Genomic DNA, 25,095 nt, shown 5'->3' with positions numbered 1-25,095 from the left:
CACTCTCCCCAATTTGGAACTGAACCCACATTGCTCAAAATCATACATTGTTCCACCTACAACATGCTCTTGATCTGCTCTAGGAGCTTAACTTCTCTACACGTTCCCAAACCAATGGATGAAAAATTCTGTGAATGTTGATTATGGTTAAGGATAGGTTCAAATCATGAAACATTCCTCAAAATAAAATACATACGACATAGTTTTACATATAAAACATGATAGTTCCCACCCATCCCCGACTAGATAAAGCATGGTCCTCGATGCATATTTGAACAAATAACAGAAAGGAAAGTTATAAAGAGGATGGCAAACAGAGGGGATGGATGATGTGGCTCCTTTCAGAGAATAAGTATAAAGATTCTGACTACGCTACGGTTGAATGTGGGGATCCTCTCCATGAGAGTTTTGGATACAATACCCCATTCCTGAAACAAAACAAAAAAAACAAAGCAAGTAAAATGCTCAAAACACTAAAACTAACAAGAATAACAATAAATATAAAAAATGAAATATCAAGGGATTCAAACAAATAGTTCTAATATGAATTTAGGGGTCCATAACGCCTTAGGTGATAAGACCTTAATGGGTTCTAAGATGGATTTGGGAATCCATACTTGGCGCCCTGACTTTGGGATTGTTATGACTTTAGGCCTCATAAGAGGTGATCGCCAAGGAGTCCAACTCATTTTCTCTTCATGCATTCCATTGTTCCCTCGATATTTCCTTTCATCCGCACACATCCTCTTCATGCAAGAGTTTTTCCTTCTTCTTCTGTTCTTCCTCTTTGACATGGAGGTTGAGGAAATATCAGCAATCTATTGATGCAAAGTTATTTTTTGGTTTTTCATAAATAAAAAGGAGCTCTTAGCTTTTACTTTTGAAAAACAGAAAAATATTTCTGGGTCGCCCAGTGACGGTGACGGTGGCCTCTTGAACCTCGTCGGAGTGATGGGGACGTCTACGGTTGAAAGGAATTTAATGCAGGACAACTAGAGGAACGGGAGCAGACGACTGAGGAGATGAGAAGGATGACGATAGGTGTTGGATGCTGGTATGGTTTAGGAATGGAGGGATAAAACAGACACCAAATCCACAAGATCGAATTCGAAAACCTAAATCTGATGAAATAATAGTGGTGCAGCCCCATTCCTCGTCGAGGGCGGGAGTACTGTCTTCAACCACCGCGACGATGCTCAATTACCAAATCCAATACTTTCGAATTCATGTTTGCGGGAAATCTCACAAAAAGACCTAATCCACTAGTCGTTGAAATTCCAAGAAATTCAAAGCAAATTTGACGGTGGTGGAAGAATTCTCGTGGAATACTGGACGAAGAACACACGACACCAAAGAGTTCTGGCGTACCTCAGCACCAGAGTGTGTGTTAAGGCTGCAGGGAATTCTGGTCGTAACTTGGCTCGGCGATCCGGGCGTTGCGTGGCCCCGCTTGGGTGGTATAACTTGGCGATTCCGGGCATTGAGCAGCCCTGGCAAGGGGATGTCCGGACAAAGCCTGGTCGCTTGGTGACCGGGATGCTTAGGCGTGGCAGACGAGCAGTGAAGTCGTTGTCGGAGATTCAAGCATAGACAATTTCCCACACGCGTGGAGCGCGCGTAGGGTCCGCGAAGCGCACGAAGCGCACGGAGGGCGTGCAGCGCACATAGAGCGTGCGGAGTGCACGTGGTTCGAAGCTTTGGACGGTGTCGACGACGACCGGTGTTGGTGCCCGATGTGATGGGTGACCGTGGCGAGCAGCCGGGTGCTAGGGTGCCTGGCGTGGGCGGCCCTGGTTGGGCGCTTGGCGCTGGGAGGCCTGGCGCGGACGGCCCTGGTTGGGCGCTTGGCGCTGGGAGGCCTGGCGCGGACGGCCCTGGTCGGGGCGGCCGGCGTCGAGATGTCTGGTGCTGGCGGCCCTGAGCGGGACGGCCGGCACTAAGGCGCCCGACGTTGGGTGGCCTTGGCAGGCAGCCAGGCTTTAGGGCGCCTGGCGCGGGCAGCCCTGGCGGACGGTCGGCGTTGGGATGCCTGCGCAGGCGGCCCTGGTGGGGCGCCCGGCATTGGGATGTCTGGCGCGGGCGGCCCTGAGTGGGGCGGCCGGCGCTAAGAAGCCTGGCGCGGGCGGCCCTGGTGCTAGAGTGCTGGACGTACAGGCTGAGAGAAGAGAGAGAGAGAGAGAAAGAAAGAAAGGGAGAGGGAGAGATGAGGGCAGCCAGCGACGCGTGACAATGACGACGGAGGTGGCGGCGGCGATCTGGGGAAGAAGGGCTAGGGCAAGTCCTCAAGAAGTAAAACTCAATTCTTGATTATAACTTTGCCAAGTGTTTCTTACAACATTGGCCTTCATATAGGCCTTGGAGGAAAGAAAAAATATGGGAAATGACGTAAAAATAAAATGTGGGCGACGTGTAATCATGTCACGTCAAAGGGCAGTTCTGGATCTGTCGTTGACGACGTGTCATGATGCGGGATGTCTCGGGAGGCGGTGGTGGCACGTCTGAAGTCTGGCGGTTATTTGGTTGATGTCGATGACGAGTTTGCATGCTTGGCGTGTCGGATGACGTTGGTGGCGTGTCCGGTGTCGATGCGTTGATGTCGTCTCCACCAGAATTTATCTGTGGGGCTCACACGTAACAGACGGAGTCGTCTTTACCGGTAGAGATGCTCAAATTTGTCATAGTTTCTCTATTGCCTCGCTCACCTAGCCCGAGCGCAATGCAGTCGAGACGAAAAACATACTACAAGGAATAATTAACGAGTGAGCGAGAGGATGGTATACCTCATCGTTGGCGTGGCTCGTTGTGCACAGGGGTCGTCGACGGTGGCGGCGGTCAGAGCGGGTGTGGCGGAAAGGTTCTGGAGAGCTACTAACGGCTCAACAGGCGATGGCGATGCTGGAGCACTGGAAAAGGGGCAGAGGAGAGGAGTCGGCAGAGGGGACCAGTGGAGTCGGCACGGCTTGAGCAAGTCTGCTAGGACTGGTGGAGCGACGATGCAATAGTCGGCTCAGGGGGGTTGCTCAGCAGGGCGAGCGGCAGTGGTCGATCAGCTGCTGGTTTGACTGCGTACCTCGACTGGCGATCGGTGGTACGCGAGGTGGCTGCTCGTCGGGGATGGCAGTTCCGGTGAGCTTTCGATCTGCAACCAGACTCAATTGGCATTGATCAGGGAAGATCGACCCAGAATGCTGTCAACGATCGACAAAATGGGGAAGCAATTCCCATAGTCGAGTTTGGTGCAACAACGACGGCGTGCTCCTCGACAACAGACCAAGATCCAGGATGGTCCTAGTGGTGGGCTGTTGAGGATCAGCAGTATACAGTCCACGATTCCCGTGGGCAAGGATGGGCACTGGCAGAGTGAGGATTCTCTTGGGTTCGAGAAGAATCTCAGGGATGACCACCCTCGTCAGGCGCCCTCAACCAAGCCAGAAATCCCAGATGGGTGGCCAGAGTTTTGATTCTCCAACCCTACGACTAGGGCGAGGCCCTCCTGCACCACGACAAGAAGAGGGTGCGATGGAATTTGCTTCGTTGACTATCGCGGGGCAGGAAAATGGCATGTCGCGGGGATCATCAGAGGCTTCGTTGACTGTAGAATCTCCACCCGAGTGAGAGCTTCCATTTGTTTTCCAAACAATTTCACGACACCAGATATTCTTTTTCGCCAGAAGGGGCTCGGCTTCACCGATCATTGGAAAAAGGGGGTGGGGGATGGGGGAACGGCTGCTCCGATAACTCACAGTGGGTGATTGAACTTCCAAACGATGATTGAAATTGAGCAATCACCCCCCCTTGCCCAGACAACACATGGAGAGGGAGAGCTTCCCTCCTTTCCCCTTGGTGTCTTGTCCCGCTCCCTAGGCCTTTTCCTACCTCTCCTCCCCCCTCTTTCTTCTCTCTCAATGGACGGGGTGAGACCAGAAAGAACAATAAACTCTCAAATGATTCTTCTTCTTAGTCTGATCATTTTAAGGTGCCCATGCTTCTGTTATATAGGGAAGGTCAAATGGGCCTCTAATGGGCCAATTGATGGAAATTGGGTCCATGAAGGGGCCCTTATATAATGCGCCCCCCATTACAAAATAAAGGGGAAAATTAAAATAAAATAGGTGAAACGAGACAAGGGAGGGGGTCCAAATGACTAAGGACCCCTCCCCATGACGACGAAAATATGGACACGGGACGTGTCGCAGTGCAATGAAACTGACGCGTACGAAAATACAAAATACGACTAAAGAAGAAGACGAAAACTAAAATACGATAAGTGAGCATGCTTCACACCGCTATCGACAATGGTGGCGGTGGCGCAGAAGACGTCGTTGACGGTTCAAGATGGCGTGCGCCATCGTCCTCTCTCTCTATATATTCTATATTCTCTCTCCTATATCTACTCTCTATATCTTATATTCTCTCTCCTCTCTCTATATTCTCTATTCTCTATCCGCTCTCTACTCTCTATATTCTCTCTCTTCTCTCTCTGTGTATTATATTCTATAATCTCAATTCTCTCTCCTCTCTCTATTCTCTATATTCTCTCTCCTCTATATATATATATATATATATATATTATATTCTATATTCTCTATTCTCTATTCTCTCTCACTCTCTACTCTCTATATTCTCTATCCTCTTTCTATATATTATATTATATATTCCCTATTCTTTCTCTACTTTCTCTATTTTCTCTCCCTACTCTCTCTATTTTTTATCTCCTCACTCAATACTCTCTATTCTCTCTCTACTCTCTCTATTCGCTCATAGACATGGATGTTCTGTTCTCTTCATTTAAAATGAACAAAACATTTGCACGCAAATACCGCACAGGGCCCTATTCGTTGTTCTGCTCTCTTTTGTGTGAAAATTTTAATAGATGTTCGAACAATTCGCACAATCCAAACAAAATTCACACAATTCGCACAAAAATTGCACATGGTGTAAAATTCACACAAATTCGCACAATCCGAACAAAATTTGCAGAATTAGAACAATTCGCTCAATAAGAAAAATTCACACAATAAGAAAAATTCGCACAACCTGAATAAAATTCTCACAAAGCGAACATAATTCACACAACGCGTCAAAATTTGCACAATGAATAAAATCCGTATAAACTATTACACCATCGCACTGAATTTGCATAATTCACACAAATTCTCTGGGGAAAAATCTTGATAAGATTGAAGGTAAAAATCAAGCCACAGTTTTGACATATACACGTCTGACTAGCCAAAGTAGGACATACACATTTATATAAACATGAGCGTCTTATTATCAGCGTGCCATAATCTCATTGAGAAGCAATCTCTGCCTTCGACAACCGGAAAGCGCGAATAGCTACACAGGGATCCGTTGTCTCCAGAAACTTTTCAGCGTTGACCAAGATCAGCGGCCCCTACTCGAAAACAAGCTTCTTGCACTAATAAATAATTAAAAAACTATAAGAACCTCACAACAAACAAAATTCTGAATAAATAATGTCCTTAAATTTAGACAAGCAAACCTGCTGTTTGTATTGTTCTGCCTTTTGCATGCCTTCAAAAGCACTTGGATTATATCCAGCTAAACCCATAATAAATTTAAATAAGACTTGAGTAAGTTTAGGTAACATTTAACTTCATTATTTCTGATTCTAAAGCTGACCTGTGTCTTAGAGTCCTTTAATTTGGTAAGAACTTCTACGATGGTCCGTCATAAGTTTGAAAAGTACGTGTTTTTATGTATCGTAATTTAAGGGTTTTTGAACTTAAGCAATTTAATTTGTTATATCCCTTAGTACTCGAGTAAGGTGTCAAACCCTAGGGACGCATTCGTGAACTTCAATTTTTGATTGACTAGGCTAGAGACAAAAAAAATTAAATGGTAAGATTTTTATCTACTTGGGGGATAGTAAACTCTCGTAAATTGCAAGTGAAATGTCAACCCTTGCAATTTCAAATGCAACCAAATTACCCCAGGTCATTTATCAACATACGCTTGAAATCACCTGATTGTAAAATTTTAATCATTCACTAGAATCACCGTTTTATTTGAGTCGAATTGGGGAGGATAATCTCTAAAAGAAAAATTCTCAGTTTAAAAAAAATGAAATTTACAGTAGCAATAGGAAATCAATTTTGAATTTTATTTGAGTAAAAAAATAATTTATTTGGATTGAATAACTTTTTTTATTTTTGATTTCTAAATGAATTGGAATGGTTAGTTATACGATGATTACATTCCAGTGATTTACTCTATTTCGTTTATCACAAATTTAACTTGGTTATTTATTTAAAAAAATGGTTGGTAAGCACCTTACGTAGCAAATCTTGACTAATATTTGCTAATCAAGGTCATCATGATCTGAATTCGGGTTGACAAGGGTTTGAACTCACGGAGAAACACGTAATCATCCATTGATGAGACTAAGACAATCATTTAATCCAGAGAAATTCAAAAATTAAAAGAATTAAAATGAGACATTCAAAAGAAAATTAGAAGTCAGAAAAATCTATAAATTTGACTGAATTGAAAGGCAAAATGAGTGTAAATTGAATTCTAACTATGCCTAGGAATACTGGGAGTGGAATTGGAGTCAAATTGGGAAGATTCCGCGCAACGAACACAATAGTATTCCAATAATCTTCACGTTGACATGGGAACAAACTTCAGATCAGATCGACAAACTTACAACCCAATACAGGCTCTACTTTGCTCTAGGGTGTTCTTGAGTCAGAGAGGGAGCTAGGCGACTTCTCCTCCTCACTTCCAGATCAAGAACAGCTCCTAATTTTTTATTTTAACCAATTTATCGTGGCAGAATCAGAAGATTTCTTCCGATTCTATTACTTACACAGACTTCTTTGCTTTGAACGCAGGTGACACGGAGCGGATCAATTGGACCATGTGGCGCTAGTTCGCATCGAGTTTTGTTCTTATGGTGCAGTGTACGTGTGATTTGCACAGAAAAAGCTTCACAATCAGCATGAGATATGACAGCTTATTGGTCCATATACTCCTGCGCACGGGCTTAATTTGCTGAGTCACATGCAGCGAGTTAAGTCACACGTGATTGGTCCACGCAATGCACTTTGTGGGGCGTGACACGTACGCTGATGTGTATGTGTGTGTGTCACGCACCAAAGGTATTTTTCTCGCTCCTGATTGGCCCACGCTCTTTTTGGTGTATTTCCTGCGCACTTAACACCCAACTAGAGCTTACACTAGCCCGATAAGGGCCAGCTTCATAAAAAATGATTTTTATTTTTTAAAAATTTCAATAGATTGTAAAAAAAATTACTAATGCAAAAATTGCTTTATCAATTTCTCAAATATGTTTTATTATTGATTTCTTTTTATCTACAGAGATAAGTCAATTAAAGACATTTAATTTCTTATAAAATTCAATTTTAAAACATTTAAAATGAGTTAATTGACGTAATTATTTCTCAAAAGTATTGTTTCTCTTGAAAATTAAGAAAAGTGTTGTTTAAACATTAAATCATGATAAAGTTCAATAGAATTTGATGTGTCTAAACATTAAAAGCCCACAAATATGATAAAATTAGCATATTATAGCTCTTATTTGCATGATATCTGTCCACTGGCAAGTGGAGAAGTGTCCTCTCCCTTAGTTGCCATAACAGCCATCTGGACTCCACAAAGATCTACCATATTGCAGAATGCTTCTGGCTGGACAGAGCCAACTTCCATGAAGAAGAGGGCATAGTAGTCCACCAGTAAAATGCACTTTTGAAAGAGAATAATAAAAAATTATATCAACAAAGTTTTGATTTACCACATGAAATATTAGATTATTGGAGAACATGCTCTTTCCAATGATGCAACTGAGAGCAAGCACGCTACAACCTCTCAATGATCTCTTCTTGGGTCTTGTTGGAGTTGAAATAGTCCAATGCTTGAGATGCAAACTCTTCGCATAGTGTGCAGAGATTATCGTTTTCCTCTTTGCCTTCCGGAGAAACTGAGATTTGTTTAATGTAAATATTAATATGATATGACGTCGAATGATGAAACTTGCTTGTGAAATTCTGGTGAGAAATAGATGGGAGACAAAATTTTACCAGAGATAGTCATTCTTCAATGCCTTCGACATCGGCGTTGATACTTAATGCTGAGGAAAAGAAGAAAGAAGAGGCCAAGCCTGACAGCCATTATCCAGAAAAATAATTAAGGAAAATAAATAAATTTGGGGATCAAAGTTGAATTTGGTCGACTCGATAATCATATGGTTAGTAAGAAAGATTACGCAAGAGATGGTTATTTAAGCTGAAACAAAAACTTTGATTTGGCAACACCATTCAGTATCGTGGTTCCCCAGCCACCATTTGAGAAATTAGAGTATTGTTGCTGAATTACGCGCCAAGAACAAATAGTTTAATTTTAATTACAAGGTATAATTTAGATAATTCATGAATGCAAAGTCGTGGAAGAAATCTACATGAAGTTAACCTTTCCTGCAGCATGATTAAAGGGAAATCCCTAGATTGAATGGGACATTAAAGTTATTTAGAATAGCTAAATGTTTCAGTTGTTTACGGTAGCTAAATTTGGATGGTGCGGCCAAAGGGAACCTAGGGCCAGTAGGGGGAGGTGGTATCCTACGAGATCATGTAGGGATTATTATCTTTTCTTTATCCTCTTTTCATGACATACAAACTAATGCAGTAGCCGAGGCTATGGTGATACATGATGGTTTACTCCTATGCGAGGAATGAAACCTTCATCATAACATCGTAGAATCAGAATCACAAGTATTAGTTGACATGCTTCATGCAGGAAAATGCTCCTAGTGGCGACTGAAATGCGTATGGCAGGATATCATGAGGTGTCGCCCCCGGCCCCCCCCACAACTAATGTTTGTCACCAACTGCACTACGGAAATTAGACAATACATGCCCTTGCCAACCGCGCAGTACACACACAAACCCCTTCTTCCCTTTTCCTTATTAGGAACGCCCTCCGACAGCTCGTGGATGTTATCGTGTGAACGCCTCGGCTTGCCGGCCCTTCGTACGCGATGCACACTATCGAAGGAAGGCCCGCGGGAGTGGCAGATAGCATGGAGTGCTGGAGGCGAGAAAGCTCACCCTCTCGTCTAATAATTTATCAAGTCATGCACCTCCACATAAAATTTGCGAACGGCGGGGCGGACTATGCACTCCACTTTTGCACGTGATGAGGGCTCCCCCAACTCCAGCTGGCACAGTGACCATCTCTCGGCCTTCACTAGGTAACACCTATGTACCTTTCCCTTCCTGCAACATGGGCATGGGTGAGTAGTGTTCGTGTGTAATTGGGACATGTACACTCACTCCAAGCATAAAAACGATGAAAAACACTACATTTTAACAATAAACACCCCCTAGGTGGCGTCCTGGGCACAGATGGATTGGTCTACAAGTACAACCGTAGGGTTGGACATACTTGGCACCGCGATTTTGCCAATAAAAAATTAATTTACTATATTAACATATAGATTAATTAAATAAGGATCACATATAGATTAATTTAACCCAATCGATAGGTTAATTTAACCCAATCGATAGGTTAAGTTTCTAGCCGGTGGGGTGCTAAGCTACACTTCGTGCTCTAGAATAAACCAAGTAGTCTCAAACTCTTTTATGGAACCTTTACCGTCATCGATCACTGTATATGTATAATTCATCCTCCACGCGAGTTTCTTGAACAACTTTGAGTATGGCTTATTATCAAACCCTAATCCATGATTCGATTAGTACTGATGTGTAACGAGGATCATTGGAGAACACTTATCCAATATCCTCACTACCTTGGCTAGGGATTTTTCTGCATCGTCTTCCTTGAGTCAATCTCCTCTTATACTGAGGTTGGATGATCTTGTCTTGAGTCAATCTTTGTAAGCTTCTTACTACATCCGATCTATAAAGTATTTGAATCCCATGATTAGAGGCTCGTAAGTCATAGTCAAAATGTAGTCGTCCACTTACGAGATGTCCTTGGTGTCTCAGGTCAGTGGATCACTTTTATGACCGTGACTTGAATCAACCTAATTGACGTTTAGGTATAATACCATTCAGGGATTCGTACGGATCAATTCAGTGAAATCTTTCTCCAAAGAGCACCCAGTATTTGTCCTTAGTGTCATCACACTAATAGCTACAGGATCAGCTATACTTATGATATAAGTAGGATCAGCTAGTGTCATTCTATCCGGATAATTCGATGTCCGTCTCGACTATACATCGAATAGGAATATTTAGAATACATGTTTAAAGACTAGTGATCACTATATTATGATCTCATCATAATTCACCAAGTCATTACACGTACTCATGGACTTCATTATAAACATTTTATTCAATGAAATTAAATAAACATGAGTTTTATTGGCTTGACGGCCACATAATATCCATCAAGTTTGACCTTCATGATCAACGTCGTGGTCTTCCACGTATTCATCCTTTTATTATATTATTCTTCCACTACCCCAACTATCGAGTTCGGATTGTCACCATTGCTAACCAAGAATCACTAGTAGAAAAGGAAAAGAGATATGAGGGTCACGCTTCATTTAAATTTCAAAAATACAGATCCAAATATGTGAGAAAGATGAGCGAACAATCATCCAAGACACACTATTTATAGAGTAGTCTTGACACAGAATGGTCGATTAGTCTTCCACAATAATGCTAGATAAGTATCGCATCTAGCCCGCAGTTTTCTTCCATCTTCGTCGCCAACTAATCTACGACATGAAAAAATGAAAGATTTTACCAATGTGTAATAATACTTTAACTCAATGTGCAAGTAATAACGTTTAATACACAAGTAAAGGAAGAATAGCAGAGTAAATGTCGTTAGATGAAGGTAAAAAATCGAGAGTCTAACCGGTGGGTGCATCCACACGAATGGCAGATGGCTCGTCATCATCATCACCATCATCATCCTCTTCTGGTCTCAAATCATCGTTGGTGTACCATGAATTCAACTGCATCAGGACTTCAACGCTCTCTACTGCGAGCCTCGATCGCTTGTAGTTGATTACACAATGCCCTTCTGAGAATAGATGCTCACACGCAGCATTCGTCGCTTAAACTGCTAGAAATTCCTTTGCCACCAATGCTAATGCAGGGTAAGAAACCTGACCTGTTATGTGGATAAAAGCAGTCAGAAATTCAATAATTCAAGTAAGAAATTGTGAATCTAACAATGCACCTTCTATGATACCCGTCGTCTTCAACCAATAGAACACCTTTGTACCAAATACTGGGGGTTGGTGGTTGCGTATACATCGAGCTCTTCAACTGGATCAACTCTTTGTGCTAGCTCGGTCGGATCTAGTACTTGGAGCTCCATTTGTAGGAAATCATTCCTCATTGATAGAGCAGATAGTTCGGTGGACCGATTCCCCAGGTTTCTGGATACTGAATATGACTCGATGATAGTACGGATGGTAGTTAGGGCACCATTCTTAGCTTGTGGATCAATCAAGTGAAGCTTCATAGATGGATCAAGTAGAGATCCTATAGTGAAAGCCTCGTTTCGTTTTAGCACGAACATATATTTCTCCAATTTTGCCCGCATAGTGGAACATACATTAGCTAAGCCATTCCTTTGCCAACAGAGATAGCATGTCCAACTAGAAGCATGTATGAGTTTGATATCCCTCTCTAATTCGCTAAAGATACCTCATCAATCCCTTAAAAATGACTATACCCACATTTGAAGTTGGTGCCTTGCTCTAAATAGCAATAGAGGTACCATGCTGGAGTGGTTTGAGTAGGTCAACAAATTTTTCTACTAGGTCCATCTTCGATGGCATGGAGCGCCTTCAATCCGGCCTACATAACTAAGTTGATCACATGTGTAATACACAAGACATATCTCTTTGTAGTGAAATGGGTGTTCACTGGCCACAACTCCCGTTTTAATATTGCCATCATTGTTGCATTGTTCAAAGCATTATTGATCATAATAGCGCATATTTTGTGCTCAATTTAAATTCTGTAAGAACCTCTAACACAACCTCACTCAAGTAAAATACGTGTTTTAAGAGTAGATGACATCATCATGTCAATAACTATTTTTTTCTCAAGGCACCTATGTAGCATTTTGGAAGTAGAGCTCCACCTAGTAGGGCAATCTAACGGGATCCTCGTGTTTATCATATTTAACTGTCTGTAGTATGAAAAATACTTTACCTCTTGCCTCAAAGATCCTCGTATTGCGCTGACCACTTCTCTTAGGCGCAGAACAACATCCCCCAAGGAAATAGGAGAAGAAGGATCAGACTCGTATGCATCCAACACACACCAAGTTTGTGAGGTCTACTTCATCAACTAAAGATGACTTGGGCCCATCTTCGATGACATCGAGCACCTTGAATCCGATCTGAATAACTATCTCTTTGTAGTGAAATTGGCGTTCAATGGCCACAACTCCCATTCTAATATGGCCATCATTGTTGTGTTGTTTGATGCATTATCCGTCGTAATAGCGCAGATTTTTGTGCTCAATTTAAATTCTATAAGAACCTCTAACACAACCTCGCTCAAGCACTCCACAGTGTACGATCCGTCCAACTGGCGTATAGCAAGGACACATTCACACATTTTCCATTCTGTGTCTACCCAATGAATTGTGAGACCTATGGATGAGATTCGATTCACATAAGTCGAACAATCTAGAGTGATGGCCACTCTATCAACACTCTCAAATCGGTTACAGATGCCGCTCTTCAACACAATATAGAGCTTGAAAGCTTTTTCCTTCACAGCCCTTGTCGATGGAATGGATATCTCCTCTTGTGCGATGTATCAAAGCAATCATATGAAGTATTTCTTACATACAATGTTCCACCGTGAGGCCGACTAACAAATGAAACGTACAAGCTCTTCTTTTGTTGTCTCCGATGTGCGACCAGTGAAGTGCATTTTTTCATTCACTTTTTGGTCAAAGATGTTCACCGCCCATGGTTGGTTAGAAGAGCTGCCTTCTTGTGCCTTCAACTCATTATACTCTTTACGGTGCACATTTTGCAAATGACCCCATAGGACTGTGTTGCAACTATACTTATTTTTCTCTACTATCACAGCACGAAAATTATTACGGATCTCACAAAGATCGCATGTGAACACCTTTGGTGCAACCTCTGTGAAGTGTATCCATGCAACGCATTCATCCTCTCTTTTTCTTCTTTTCACTTTGGACAATGACAAGCTTTCATAGGCACTAGAAGTATGAGAGAGAGGTTCTCTAGGCATCCTAAGAATTAAAACATAAATTTATCTGATAATTCATCCAATATCAAACTAATTTGAGACAAAGTTAGAAGTGCAACTATAATGTAGAAATGTTAAAGCAGAGTCTTAAATTGAAATATATGACTACTATAATGTAGAATATAAATTTTTCCACCCTTAGGTAGATATAGAAGCAAAATAAATAAAATATATGACAGTAAGTAACAACACGATTCTCCCATACGTCTCATTTTTCACATATCTATGAACCTTATAAAATACCTCCGAGGCAAATTCAAGAATTGATGATGCAGGATGACTAGAGGAAACGGGATGGGATAACGACGGATATAGGATGTTGGGCGACTAAGGAAATGGTAGGATAAATGATGCAGGATGACTAGAGGAAACGGGATGGGATAACGACGGATATAGGATGTTGGGCGACTAAGGAAAGGGTAGGATAAAACCAGACCACAAAATCACACGATCACTTTCGAGAATTAAATCCGATGAAATTGACGTAGGACGACTACGGAGTGATCGACTAGGGAGTGGACGATGAATGAATGGATGATTGGGTTGACGGGGCAAACTATGGGTAGAGGAACGATGAGGGATAAAACAGCCACAGAAATCACACGATCGGATTCGGAATTTAAAACCGATGAAAATCTGATGGTGCAGCTCCGACCCTTATCGAGGGCGGGAGTACTATCTTCCCCCACCGCGACGATGCCTAAGCACCGAAATCAATATCCGAATTCGCGTCGCGAGGATACACTCGAGAAAGAGAGAGAAGAAGCAGAAAATCCAAACCAAATCTAATTCTGACGGCGGTGGAAACTTCTCGGGAAAATACTGAACAGAGAACACTTCGACACCAAAGAGTTCAGGCATACCTCGGCACCGTAGTGCATGAAGATGATGCGGGAAATTCTGATCGTGACGAAGCTGGACGAATCCGGGCATTGAGAGGCCCACTGGACGATGGGATCTGGAGGTTCCGGGCATTGAATGACCCTGGTTGAGACTCGGCCTGGTTGCTCAAAGGTTGGAGTGCTTGGGCGTGGACGTCGTTGGCGGGACGACTGAAGTGCGCTACAACAGGGTGTTGCGGATCCAACTGCGCGGTCAGTTAGCGGGGGGTTAAGGGGGGAGTCGCCCCCTTGCAGGGTTCGGGGCAGCTCCCCGAAACCTAAACGGTATGCACCGCCGTAAGAGGCTTGGAGGGCGTCCGGAAGTGCGGGTGACAGAAATGCGGCGTGCACGGGGGCCCTGGGCGGCATGGGGTAGCGCCTTGGGTGGCCCGGGGCGGGCTGCCTTGGGCGGCCTGGGGTGCAGCCTTGGGCGGCCTAAGGCGGGATGCCCTGGGCGGCCTGGGGTTGCTACCCTGTGAAGGCGAGAGAGAGAGAGAGAGAGAGAAGCGAAGAGGATGGAAGAGAGGTGATAGGCCGGCGACACGCGGGCGGCGACGGCAGCGACGGCTAGGGTTAAGAGGGATAGGGGAGGCTAGGCAGTCCTCCAAGAAGAGTTAAACAAAACTCAATTCTTGAAATTATGACTGCCTAAGTGTTTCTTGAAAACAATGGCCTTTATATACAGGCCTTGGAGGAAAGAGAAAATGACGAGAAATTAGAGACGATAAATTAAAGACGTGCTTCTTGTCACGCCAAAGGGCAGTTGTTGATCTGCCTCTGGCGACGTGTCATGAAGCGCGTAGGGACGTGCGCGGGTGGATACGTGTGTGATGACGGTTGCGGCGTGTTCGTGGCAGAGATGTTGACTTCGGTTGACTTTGTCGTTTTGTCCGTAGCGGAGATGTTGACCTTGGTTGATGGCGGCAGCGCATCCGGTGTCGAAGCATTGGTGTCCACGCCACCAGAAATAGTGGTGGTGCAGCCCCTTTCCTCGTCGAGGGCAGGAGTACTGTTTTCAACCACCGCGATGATGCTAAGCACCAAAATCAATAAATTTGAATGATCGTCCGTTTGAAGATTCAAAAACAGATTCAACTAATTGCTTGGAAATCTTAAATCCAAAGCAAACTCGAAGGCGATTGATGAACTCTCGAGGAATACTGGACGAAGAACACGGGACACTAGAGAGTTTAGGAGTACCTCAGCACTAGATAGTGTGAGGCGAGGTTGCGGGGAATTCTCAAAGCGTCGTTGGCGGGACGATTGATGTGCGCTTTGATAGGGTGTCGTGGATCCAACTGCGCGGTCAGTTGCCGGAGGGTCAAGGGGGGAGTCGCCCCCTCGCGAGGTGCGGGGCTGCGCCCCGACACCTAAACGATATGCACGGCGACCAGTGGCCACGAGGGCGTCTGGGCGCACGGCAGGCGCGTGCTGGCGGTCGGGGACTCTATAGGCACAGGCGGACGGACGCGCGGTGGCGGGCGCGGGCGGCCTGCGTGGGCGGCCTGCGTGGGCGACCAGCGTGGGCAGCTCGCTAGGGTGGCCAGCGCAGGAGACCTGCACGGGCGACCGGCGTGGGCAGCTCGCTAGGGTGGCTGGCACGGGTGGCATGTGTGGGCGGCCTGCGTGGGCTGCCTGCGCGAGCAGCCTGTTAGGGTGGCCGGCGCGGGTGACCTGTGTGGGCGGCCTGTGCGACAGGGCTTGCGCGGGCGGCCGGCATGGGCAGCCCGCTTGGGTGGCCGACGAGGGCGGCCTGTGTGGGCGGCCTGCGCAGGCAGCCTGCGCGGGCAAGGCTTGCGCAGGCAGGGCTTTCGCGGGCTTGCTAGGCGGACGACCGACGGCGGTGGCGGTGACAGCAACGGCTACGGCAATACGAGAGGGAGAGAGGGCTAGGGCGAATCCTCCAAGAAGAAAGAAACTTCAATTCTTGAAATAAATTTGCCCATTGTTCTTTTGCAACATTGGCCTACATATAGGCCTCGGAGGAAATAGAAAATATGAGAAATGACATAAAATAAAAGTGCACAACGTGTTATCGTGTCACGTCAAAGGGTAGTTCTGGATCTGGCATTGACGACGTGTCATGATGCGTGACGGGGTGTGTGTTGGTGGAGACGTGACTGATGCCAGTGCGTTGACTTGGGCGTTGTCAGGCAGGTCCTGTAGCTGATTCTAGAAATGAGTCATGATGCGGGACGTCTCGAGAGAAGGTGGCGGCGTGTCCTCAGAAGGTGTGTCGACGTCGTCGCCACCAATTGCTCTTATCGTTATGGTGACGACAAGTGGAGAGCTTTTTCAATAAATACACCAAGTGGTGAGTCCGGATGCTGCAAAAACAGAATGACAACAACATAATGATAAGTAACAATAACAGCTCCCAGTATTAGGAGAACCAAAGGATTAAGGTTAGAAAGGAGGAATGCAACATAGGTCGAGATGCAGTGACTCGAAAAACAGCTGGAGCATGAGAAAATCCCATAAACTCTAGAAAAATCAGGATATCACTCTAAGACGTGATAATCATAATGCAGAATATCAGATGAATTTAAGCATTCAAAGTCATTCTAACGCGCTTATATGAAAATCATAATGCATATATATATATTTGTAAAATTCAGAATATCACTCCACAAAATCAGATGAATTTAAACATTCAAAGTCATTCTAACACACATATGATATTCATAATATATATTTTTAAAAAAAATGAATGAAGTCACAAAAAATGACAGTAAACCTCGTTTGGAGTCGAGTAGGATGCCAAGAAAGAAAAACATCACACATGAAATTATATTTCTTTGTGGAAGCTAGCCTTCAGAGGGAAAAAAATCAGTGAGACAAATGTATAATTATCATCTTGAATCGCAAAACGAGATAGTGAAAAGTTCAGACCACAATTTGGTTTATTTTAGTATTTAATGAATCAGGTCAATCAGATATAAAAGCCACAAAAGGTCAAATATATAGAATTTACTGTATTTCTGTACTGTTATTTTCTAAGACGAGATTTAGAGGTAGTCTTGATCTTTGGAAAAGCAAAATGGTTTTATAAACATTAAAAATGACAGTACGAACAATGCCTATGAAATCTGTTGTTTAGGTTTGACTAATCATAGATGAGAGATGCCCAAAGTATTTCCAAGTTATAGTTAAGTCAGTTAGGGTGAAACTCCTAGATTGGTGGTTAGAGCTGATGAGGAGAATGATGAGTTGACATCATCATACAATGACAAATTTGCTATTGCCATGTCATCTTCTCGGTCATCGCATTGTCCTCAACTCATCATCGACTTATCGTTCGTCTTGAATTTGGAGAGGATAACAAGAAATTTAACGATGACATTAATGTATTCATCATCGTCCACCAACCGTAGATGCCACGTGATTCAGTATCTGTAACCAGTGGTAAGAACAACCCACAAAGGTACATATAGAACATACAAAAAATAAAATTGACGATTAGGTTACGATGCCTCTAAAGTAAGTGCTAAACACACAAAGATGTGATTCCATCCCTGTTTGAAGTATACTGTGATTTTACGAGGCGAGTAGATAAAAGGAAGCACCCACTTTGATAATGTATATGACAATGTAAAATAAAAAGAAGGCAATTTTTCATTTCTTTCTATCTCCGTATTATATAAAATGATAACAAATCCAACAGTAGCTAGGCTGGGACACCCCAATGATGGCGGCGAGGTAATAAAACAAAAACCCAGAGGAATAAATTTGGACGCAAAATTATAAGGATAAAATAATAATCAAGTAATATCTCTGACAATTGAAGCTACTCACAGCCAATAAGCTTGGAAGACAGAATCCTTAGCCAAGACACCGGAGATCCATGGGACAACCACAGGCGCAGATGGGTGTAAGCTTCTATAAGATTTTGAGTACTCATCTTTGAAGTTCAGCCTTGGCTTGTCGGCCTGAAATCAAAACCATGATCATGGAGATGGAATACAATACTGTAACATAGGGTTTGATTGGGAAGATAATCAAACCGTAGACAATAGAATTTGGAAATATACATATAACTGTACCCAAATAATTCTTTTCTATTAATACCACCAAGAAGTTAACGTCCGAATAGATATAAATATGTGAGGTTTATTATCGAAGACCGAAGCGAATCAAAAAATTGAAAACGCGAGAAGTCCCATAGAATTCGAGATAAAAAAATTAATGATTAAAGTCACGAAAAATGATAAGAAAGAAAAACATCACACATCAAATAATATTCTAACACGAACTGAAATAAAAAAATAAAACAAAACGTACCAACAACCTTAGAAATCCAAAAAACTTCCCTTCCTATTTCTACATCCACCATGCTCCTCATCTGAATCTGGCGCCGGAGCAGCGAGACTGGCGACGGACACCGTAGAGACTAGAGAGTAGAGGCTAGAGAGACAGAGACAGGGGCTGGGATAGCGACGAGAGACTGAGAGAGAGGGAGGAAATCGAGTGGAGTTTTTTAAAAACTTCAAAAAAAATTGCACAATTCCTACAACCCGAACTGCACACGGGTCTGTGAGATTTTATCTGCGAATTCATTTTTGTTCTGTTCGGATAATCGAATAGAATGCACACTTCGCGCACAAAAAGAACAGAATACACATGTCTATTCTCTCATTACTAGATTCTCTCTCCATTCTCTCTACTCTCTTTATTCTCTCTATTTTCTCTATTTTCTCTCTCTAATTTCTCTATTTTCTCTCTCTACTTTCTCTATTTTCTCTCTCTACTTTCTCTAATTTCTCTCTCTATTGTCTCTCTCTACTCTCCCTATTTTCTGTCTCTCTCTCTCTCTCTCTCTCTCTCTCTCTACTCTCCCTATTTTCTGTCTCTCTCTCTCTCGCTCTCTCTCTCTTCAGTGAGCAAATGGGTCGAGGAGATTGTGAACAATAATTAATGGGTTCTTCTCAGATCATTGCTTTTTAGCGGTCGGTAACTCGCTCAGTCAGGAATCGGGCGGGGAACGAAGAGGGCTGATCTCCCTCTTCCATCCACGTCTCGTACTCTTTACGAATTCGAAGTTCTTTCCTTCAGGTGAAACATGGTGAGTCTTAAATCATGAAACATTCTTCGACGCTGTAAAAATCCTTCATTTATACTGTTTTCGATCCGATGTGATTACGATCGTAATCTTCTCCCCTTTTTTCATCGATCGTTAGGCCGTCTAATTTCCATTTTGTTCTACAATTTTTTTTCTGATTTCCTCTCGAGCGATCTATACTGATCGGAACGATGATTCTCTAGTGGCAGCACAAGTTGGCCAGGGGCCACCGCGACAAAATCCAACAGTTCATGCTTGTAACCGGGGCCAGGTAATTTCCTGATTGTAGTTTTTTTTCATTTTCCATCATCTATTTGTTTTTGTTTTAAAAAAGTGTAAGATGGGTGTAAATCATGTTGATAATGGGTGCAGTGATAAAATAGCTCTTCAAGCGTTGAAGGCTAGTGATTGGCATCTGGATGGTGCTTTGGATATTTTTTATAGCCACCCACAAATTAGGGGGCAGACTGACTCCAGGCGCCTTGAAGAGCTTTATCAGAGGTACAAAGGCAAGTATTTTCGATGGTATTTGATTGATATTTTCTTATTCATTTCGTAATATAAACAGTTATTCCACTTTTATATATTCTCAAGATCAGTTGTTGTATTGGGATTTGATTCAAGCGTTATTCAGTTTTCTCCTTTTTATTCTCTTATGATAAAGTATTGATCGCTTCTTGGACGATTTTCTTACTGTCTTGTTTTACCGTTTTGCGTGAATAAATCTTTATATTTTTGTGTTTATCTTTAATGGTTTTACGTTCAATACTTATTTAGTATATGTACTTCTATGCTCCTTGAAGAGCTTTATCAGAGACATATAGGTAAGTGTTTCCCGGTTGTTAATTGATCTTCTCATATTCCTATTTTTAATAAAACGATTTTCCTGTTTTACACATGCTCAGGATAAATATATATATTGGTATTCAATAATCATGGCTTCTAGGGACGATTTTCTTACAATCATATACATTTTTTACAAAAATAAAAATTATTATTTTGTTTTTCGTATCCTTAGGTAGTATTTTTTCTGTAATTACTGGTATGTCTCTTTCCAAATTCCATTATTTTCATTTCATTTTCTATGTTTCATTGGTAGAGTAGAAACTTAATCCTATATACATCTTAAATTTAATAACGATATGATGAGGTATGTATGTGCAGACCCTTATGGTGACATGATCATGGTTGATGGCATCACGCAGCTGTGCACTGATATGCAGGTAAATACTCGTGGTCAGGAAAAAAAAGGTGTATCAAATTAAATCTTCCTTCATGATAATGTTTGGGGTTTCTGAGAAAAAACACCATTTATTTGTTTATTATATTTTAAGCTTCCTAATGATTTTCTTATCAGCATTAAAGCTCATTTTATATTTTAATATCACTCGAAGCGGTATGATTTACTTTCAATTTTTTTTGCAGGTGGATCCTCAGGATATCGTCACGGTATGTGGATATTAAACACATTTCATATAACTAACCAACGTTGTATAACAAGAAGGGTTTACCACATGTCAACATCAACATTAACCGCATCACCAACTTCATGAACGCCCATCAACATTGATGAAAGCCATTGAAATTGACAAATTTGAGGATGGCGATAATGCTGACGAGTTTACCATTGATGGTTGACGTAGAAGATGGTGGGGTGGCACAAAATGCTGGCACTGCCTTTCACCGTTAGTCAACTTGGTGAAATTCTAGTCAACGTTGCTGTCAAGTTTAACGAGCCTAGTTCTTGATGATTAGGATTGGAGGACAGATGACAGATCGTCATCCATTTATCCAATCCATCAACCATCATTTTCCACACCACTGGCTAAAGACATTCCGACCATTAGTCATCAGTCATCCATCCGAGAAGACGGATGGCCGATGACAGAAATGATGGACGAACGATTGAGAGGGAAGTGGAGAGAGCGAGAGTATCGGAAGAGGGGAAGAGTGAGATGGAAAGAGAGGGAGAGAACTGGGAGAGGGAAAGAGAGAGGTCAAGAGAGGGAGAGGGTGAGTGATAGATTTAGAGAAGGGGAGAGAGTGAGTTGGTCAGGCGATCTGATGGATACTTGAGGAGGTGTGGCAGTGGAGATAGCAGCAACAGACAAGTCACTGACTGGGAGTGTGAGGGAGAAAGCTAGAAAGAGGGAGGGAGTCATTTCCATCATCTGTTTCATTCATCATGGGCAAAGGAGTGAATGGGAATGATGGAGTGGCGACAATTAGGAAATGCAGACTGATGATGCTGAGTCAAAATGTAGAAAGATGAACAGATGACTGAATGGACGGCCGTTCAGCCCCATCCATCAATAACATTCTTTGTTCATCTGTCCTCCATCCCTATTGATGATGATGACATTTTTCTACACTATAGACGGCAGACGATTATGACGACGTAAACAACCGGTAAGATACAATGTTATCAGTGAACCGTCAACCTCTGTCAACATCAACATCACACATCACGATGATGATTTATCATCAACCTATGGATGACAATGAAGCGCTGATAACAATCTCTGTCTCATCATCAACTTATCATCGTCATCTACTTATCATTTTCATTGTTGATGTCAAACCATAAATGGAACAGGCCAAAGGAACCCAGAGAAAAATAATTTTAAATGATTCTTTTCAATCGGAATCTGTCTTTCTGTCCATTAATGTTTCCCTCTCTCACTCTCTGAGCTATTGAATTCAATTCAATTGAAACAGCTCGTTCTGTCTTGGCACATGAAGGCTGCCACCATGTGTGAATACTCCCGGGAGGAGTTCATCAGCGGTCTCCAGTCCCTTGGGTGATGATTCCAATTTCATTGCGTTTTTAATTTCTCTCTCTACAAGGACGGCTCACCAATGAAAAATAAAGGTTTAAATATTTTCTAACTTGCGAAATTTTTTGTGGCAGTATTGACTCAATTGAGAAGTTGCGCGAGAAAATTCCGGCTCTTAGAATGGAGCTGAAGGATGAGAGTGCGTATTCATCAAATAACGATGATCAAAGAAGCTGAATTTTCTGATTAACTCATCTTTTTACTGTAACATTTTTCTGACTCATCACGTTTCTATTCCTACTTTTCAGATAAATTTCGTGAAATTTACAATTTTGCCTTCGCGTGGGCAAAGGAGAAGGTATGCTATTCATCTCTAGTTTCAGCCTTTTTTCTCCTGATGAGCTCCTGGAGTTTCATTTGATGGCAAAAATAAGAAACCGGAGAATTAATTTATGGACTGGATTCTTAAGGTGATATTACTTTTTTATCCCAGAATCATTTCATGCAGAAAAGAAAATTTTGGTCCAAGTTTCTAAATTTAGGCTTTTTCTAAATTCAACTTTCTCCCAGAAACTGCCATTAAAGAGCGCGATAATTACCATCTCTTTCACATTCACAAGTGTTTCTCTCTCTCTCTGTCTGTCTCTGTCTGTCTGCCTGTCTATATCTGTCTAACTTAAACCAAATATTATTTCTCTCTCTAAATACTTCAGGGCCAAAAGTCCTTGGCATTGGACACCGCTATCGGCATGTGGCAGCTGCTCTTTGCAGAGAAAAACTGGCCTTTGGTCGACGAATGGTGTCAGTTCTTGCAGGTATAAGAATCATATATTTTTAATTTTATCAAACTCTCATTATTTCTCTCATTTCCTATGGTTTTGTTTTTTAATGCTTGTGAATCAGGTCCGGCACAATAAGGCCATCTCAAGGGATACTTGGTCTCAGCTCCTGGAGTTCTCCAAGGTATGAAGAGATCAGATAGAGAGAAGAGAAATCCTTTTAGAGAGAGAAGGATAGAACCCAGAGAGAGAGAGACGTAGAGAATGATTTGGAGAACTCTTCGCTCTGAGGTTTCCTCTTTTTCTCTCTCTCTATGGCCTTCCTCTGTTCCCTGGGATCTTTTTCCTTTTGGTATCTTCTCCGAGGGAACCCAGAGAGAGAAGCAGAAAGCTTAGTGGTATGTTTTTTTTCCTTTTGTAGAGAGCAAGATAACCCAGAGAGGGAGATAGGGAGAATTCAGAGAGAGATGGAGACAATTGAGATGGAAAAAGATGACCTAGAGAGAGAAAGAGAGAACACAGAGATCTCAGATGGAGAAAGATGACCCAGAGAGAAAAAGAGAGAACTCTGAGAGAAGAGAGAGCTCAGATGGAGAAAGATGACTTAGAAAGAGACAGATAAACCCAGGGGCATAGATAGACTAGAGAGAGAAAGAGAAAACCCTGAGAGGGAAAGAAACCTCAGAGAGAGAATTAGAGAAAACCCAGAAAGAGAAACTTAAAGCTGACTTTGCCGCCGTGTTTTCCTCTTTTACAGACAGTTGACCCAACGTTGACAAACTACGATCCTGAAGGGGCGTGGCCGTACCTGATCGACGAATTTGTGGAGCATTTGACCACAACAGGGATAATTCCCCGCAGTTAATCGTTGACCGTTGATCATTGACTTCTGTTTACTTTTTCCTTGGACTTTGACTCTGCTGGGGTTGGCTGTCATGGTTGAACTAATAATTTTAAGATTTCTTACTTTATTGCCAAGCTTTCAAATATTTTCAACAAAATTATATGTCAGGCCAAAAGACAGCTATGTTGTGTAATGCCCTACCTACTCTTTATGGAAATTTTGTTGAAATTTTAGGTTCAAAAATAGGGTTAAGTTATTTTTTCAGTTTTCTGAATTTCCTTCCAATTGTGTTTATGTTTTTTTTTGCTTGGATCCATTCATGCACTCGTTGGGCACTAGTCCATTTAAATTCATTAATTGCTTATATAATAACATCGGATAATTGTGCATTAAAATGAGATGGAAAGCAATTGTGGGTATCAAATAACATCTATAAAAATTTTATGTTGGTTTGAGTGGTAGAACTTTTTCATTACATTAAAATTGGGAGACACGTTTACCTACCCATTTAAACCCATTATTAATCTTATTTGTCATGAGATATAAATTTTACAATAATTAACGTACAGGCTATCAATGTCCTGTCATACTTGTGCCTACCGTTTCGTATAATGTATACAAATGTTAGGAGTAAAGTTTGAGTTAAAATTAAAGGAAAATAATAATTTTTACTTCAACTGATAATAATTAAATATTGTAGTGGAAAAAATTTCACAAAATGACTTGGAATTATGCTGTTAAGAACATTTTTATGATGTTTATTGCGAAAAATGTGCCGTAAACTTTTTATGATGGTAAAAGATGGAGGAATTTAATGTTTTATACCACATGATAACTTTTGGCCAAAAAAACAAGTAACATTTATTTTTATGTTAAAGTCAAACGATTTTTCTCTTTACTTTCCAGCTCATGCTACATAGATATTCTATCATTTTATGCTTTATTTACAGAGTAAAAACTTAAAGAAGCAATCTATAATTAGATTATTCCCCCAGTATAAGAACGAAACTAATGAACACTATAACTTCTCCATCTAAAAGGCTCTTCAATTTAATTTAGTGAAGTTAAAATAATCAATAGAGGGACTTTATGGCAAAACCTATTGCTGCTTATTGTACATAGTATGAGCTGTTAATTGAAAACTGCAATATCATTCAAGTATGAAAAAAATCCAACTGACCCCAACATATATGTATTTTTCACTCTCACCTTGTGAAAGTGCCTAACAAAAGTAAATAGTTAATTCGTCCACCAGTTTGGGGTATTTATTTAAACGTTCTCTTTTTCTTAGCATAAGCTTGCAAAATACCAGTCAAGTTTGAAAAAAAATTAAAAACTTGTACATCGTTTGGGGTGTTTACTTAAACGTTGTCTTTTTCATAGCAAAAGCTTGAAAAATATCTGTCAAGTTTGAAAAAAAATCCAACTGACCCCAACATATATGTATTTTTTACTTTAACTGACCCCAACAATTTAACTTTATAAGAGTTAAA

General features: G+C 41.9%; 1 protein-coding gene and 1 long non-coding RNA gene across 2 annotated transcripts; one reads left to right on the top strand and one right to left on the bottom strand.

Annotated features, from left to right (window-relative positions):
- Positions 1-2,288: 2,288 nt before the first annotated feature.
- LOC144708025 (uncharacterized) lies at positions 2,289-3,958 on the bottom strand. The gene is made up of 2 exons (XR_013582620.1): positions 2,781-3,958; positions 2,289-2,616 (listed from the first exon to the last, which is right to left on the bottom strand). It is a non-coding gene; the product is annotated as an uncharacterized LOC144708025 (long non-coding RNA).
- A 15,042-nt stretch (positions 3,959-19,000) lies between these two features.
- On the top strand, positions 19,001-23,729 carry LOC144707805 (defective in cullin neddylation protein). The gene is made up of 11 exons (XM_078581051.1): positions 19,001-19,205; positions 19,406-19,473; positions 19,575-19,711; positions 20,367-20,425; positions 20,628-20,651; positions 21,921-22,003; positions 22,114-22,178; positions 22,288-22,337; positions 22,693-22,794; positions 22,883-22,942; positions 23,516-23,729. Exons 1-11 carry the CDS (start codon positions 19,203-19,205, stop codon positions 23,621-23,623), a joined length of 759 nt encoding a protein of 252 aa, XP_078437177.1. The 5' UTR covers positions 19,001-19,202; the 3' UTR covers positions 23,624-23,729.
- Positions 23,730-25,095: the final 1,366 nt, after the last annotated feature.

This window comes from Wolffia australiana, chromosome 9 (assembly GCF_029677425.1).
Source record: "Wolffia australiana isolate 7733 chromosome 9, ASM2967742v1".
In the NCBI taxonomy this organism is placed as follows: domain Eukaryota; kingdom Viridiplantae; phylum Streptophyta; class Magnoliopsida; order Alismatales; family Araceae; genus Wolffia; species Wolffia australiana.
Note: the sequence above shows the minus strand (reverse complement) of the source record. Positions and strands in the feature narration are given on the sequence as shown.

Coding starts and splice junctions, on each gene's coding strand:
- LOC144707805 (XM_078581051.1), top strand. Junction 19,712..20,366: donor GCTTTATCAGAGGTACAAAG/GCAAGTATTTTC, acceptor ATGTATGTGCAG/ACCCTTATGGTGACATGATC. Junction 22,943..23,515: donor AGCTCCTGGAGTTCTCCAAG/GTATGAAGAGAT, acceptor CCTCTTTTACAG/ACAGTTGACCCAACGTTGAC.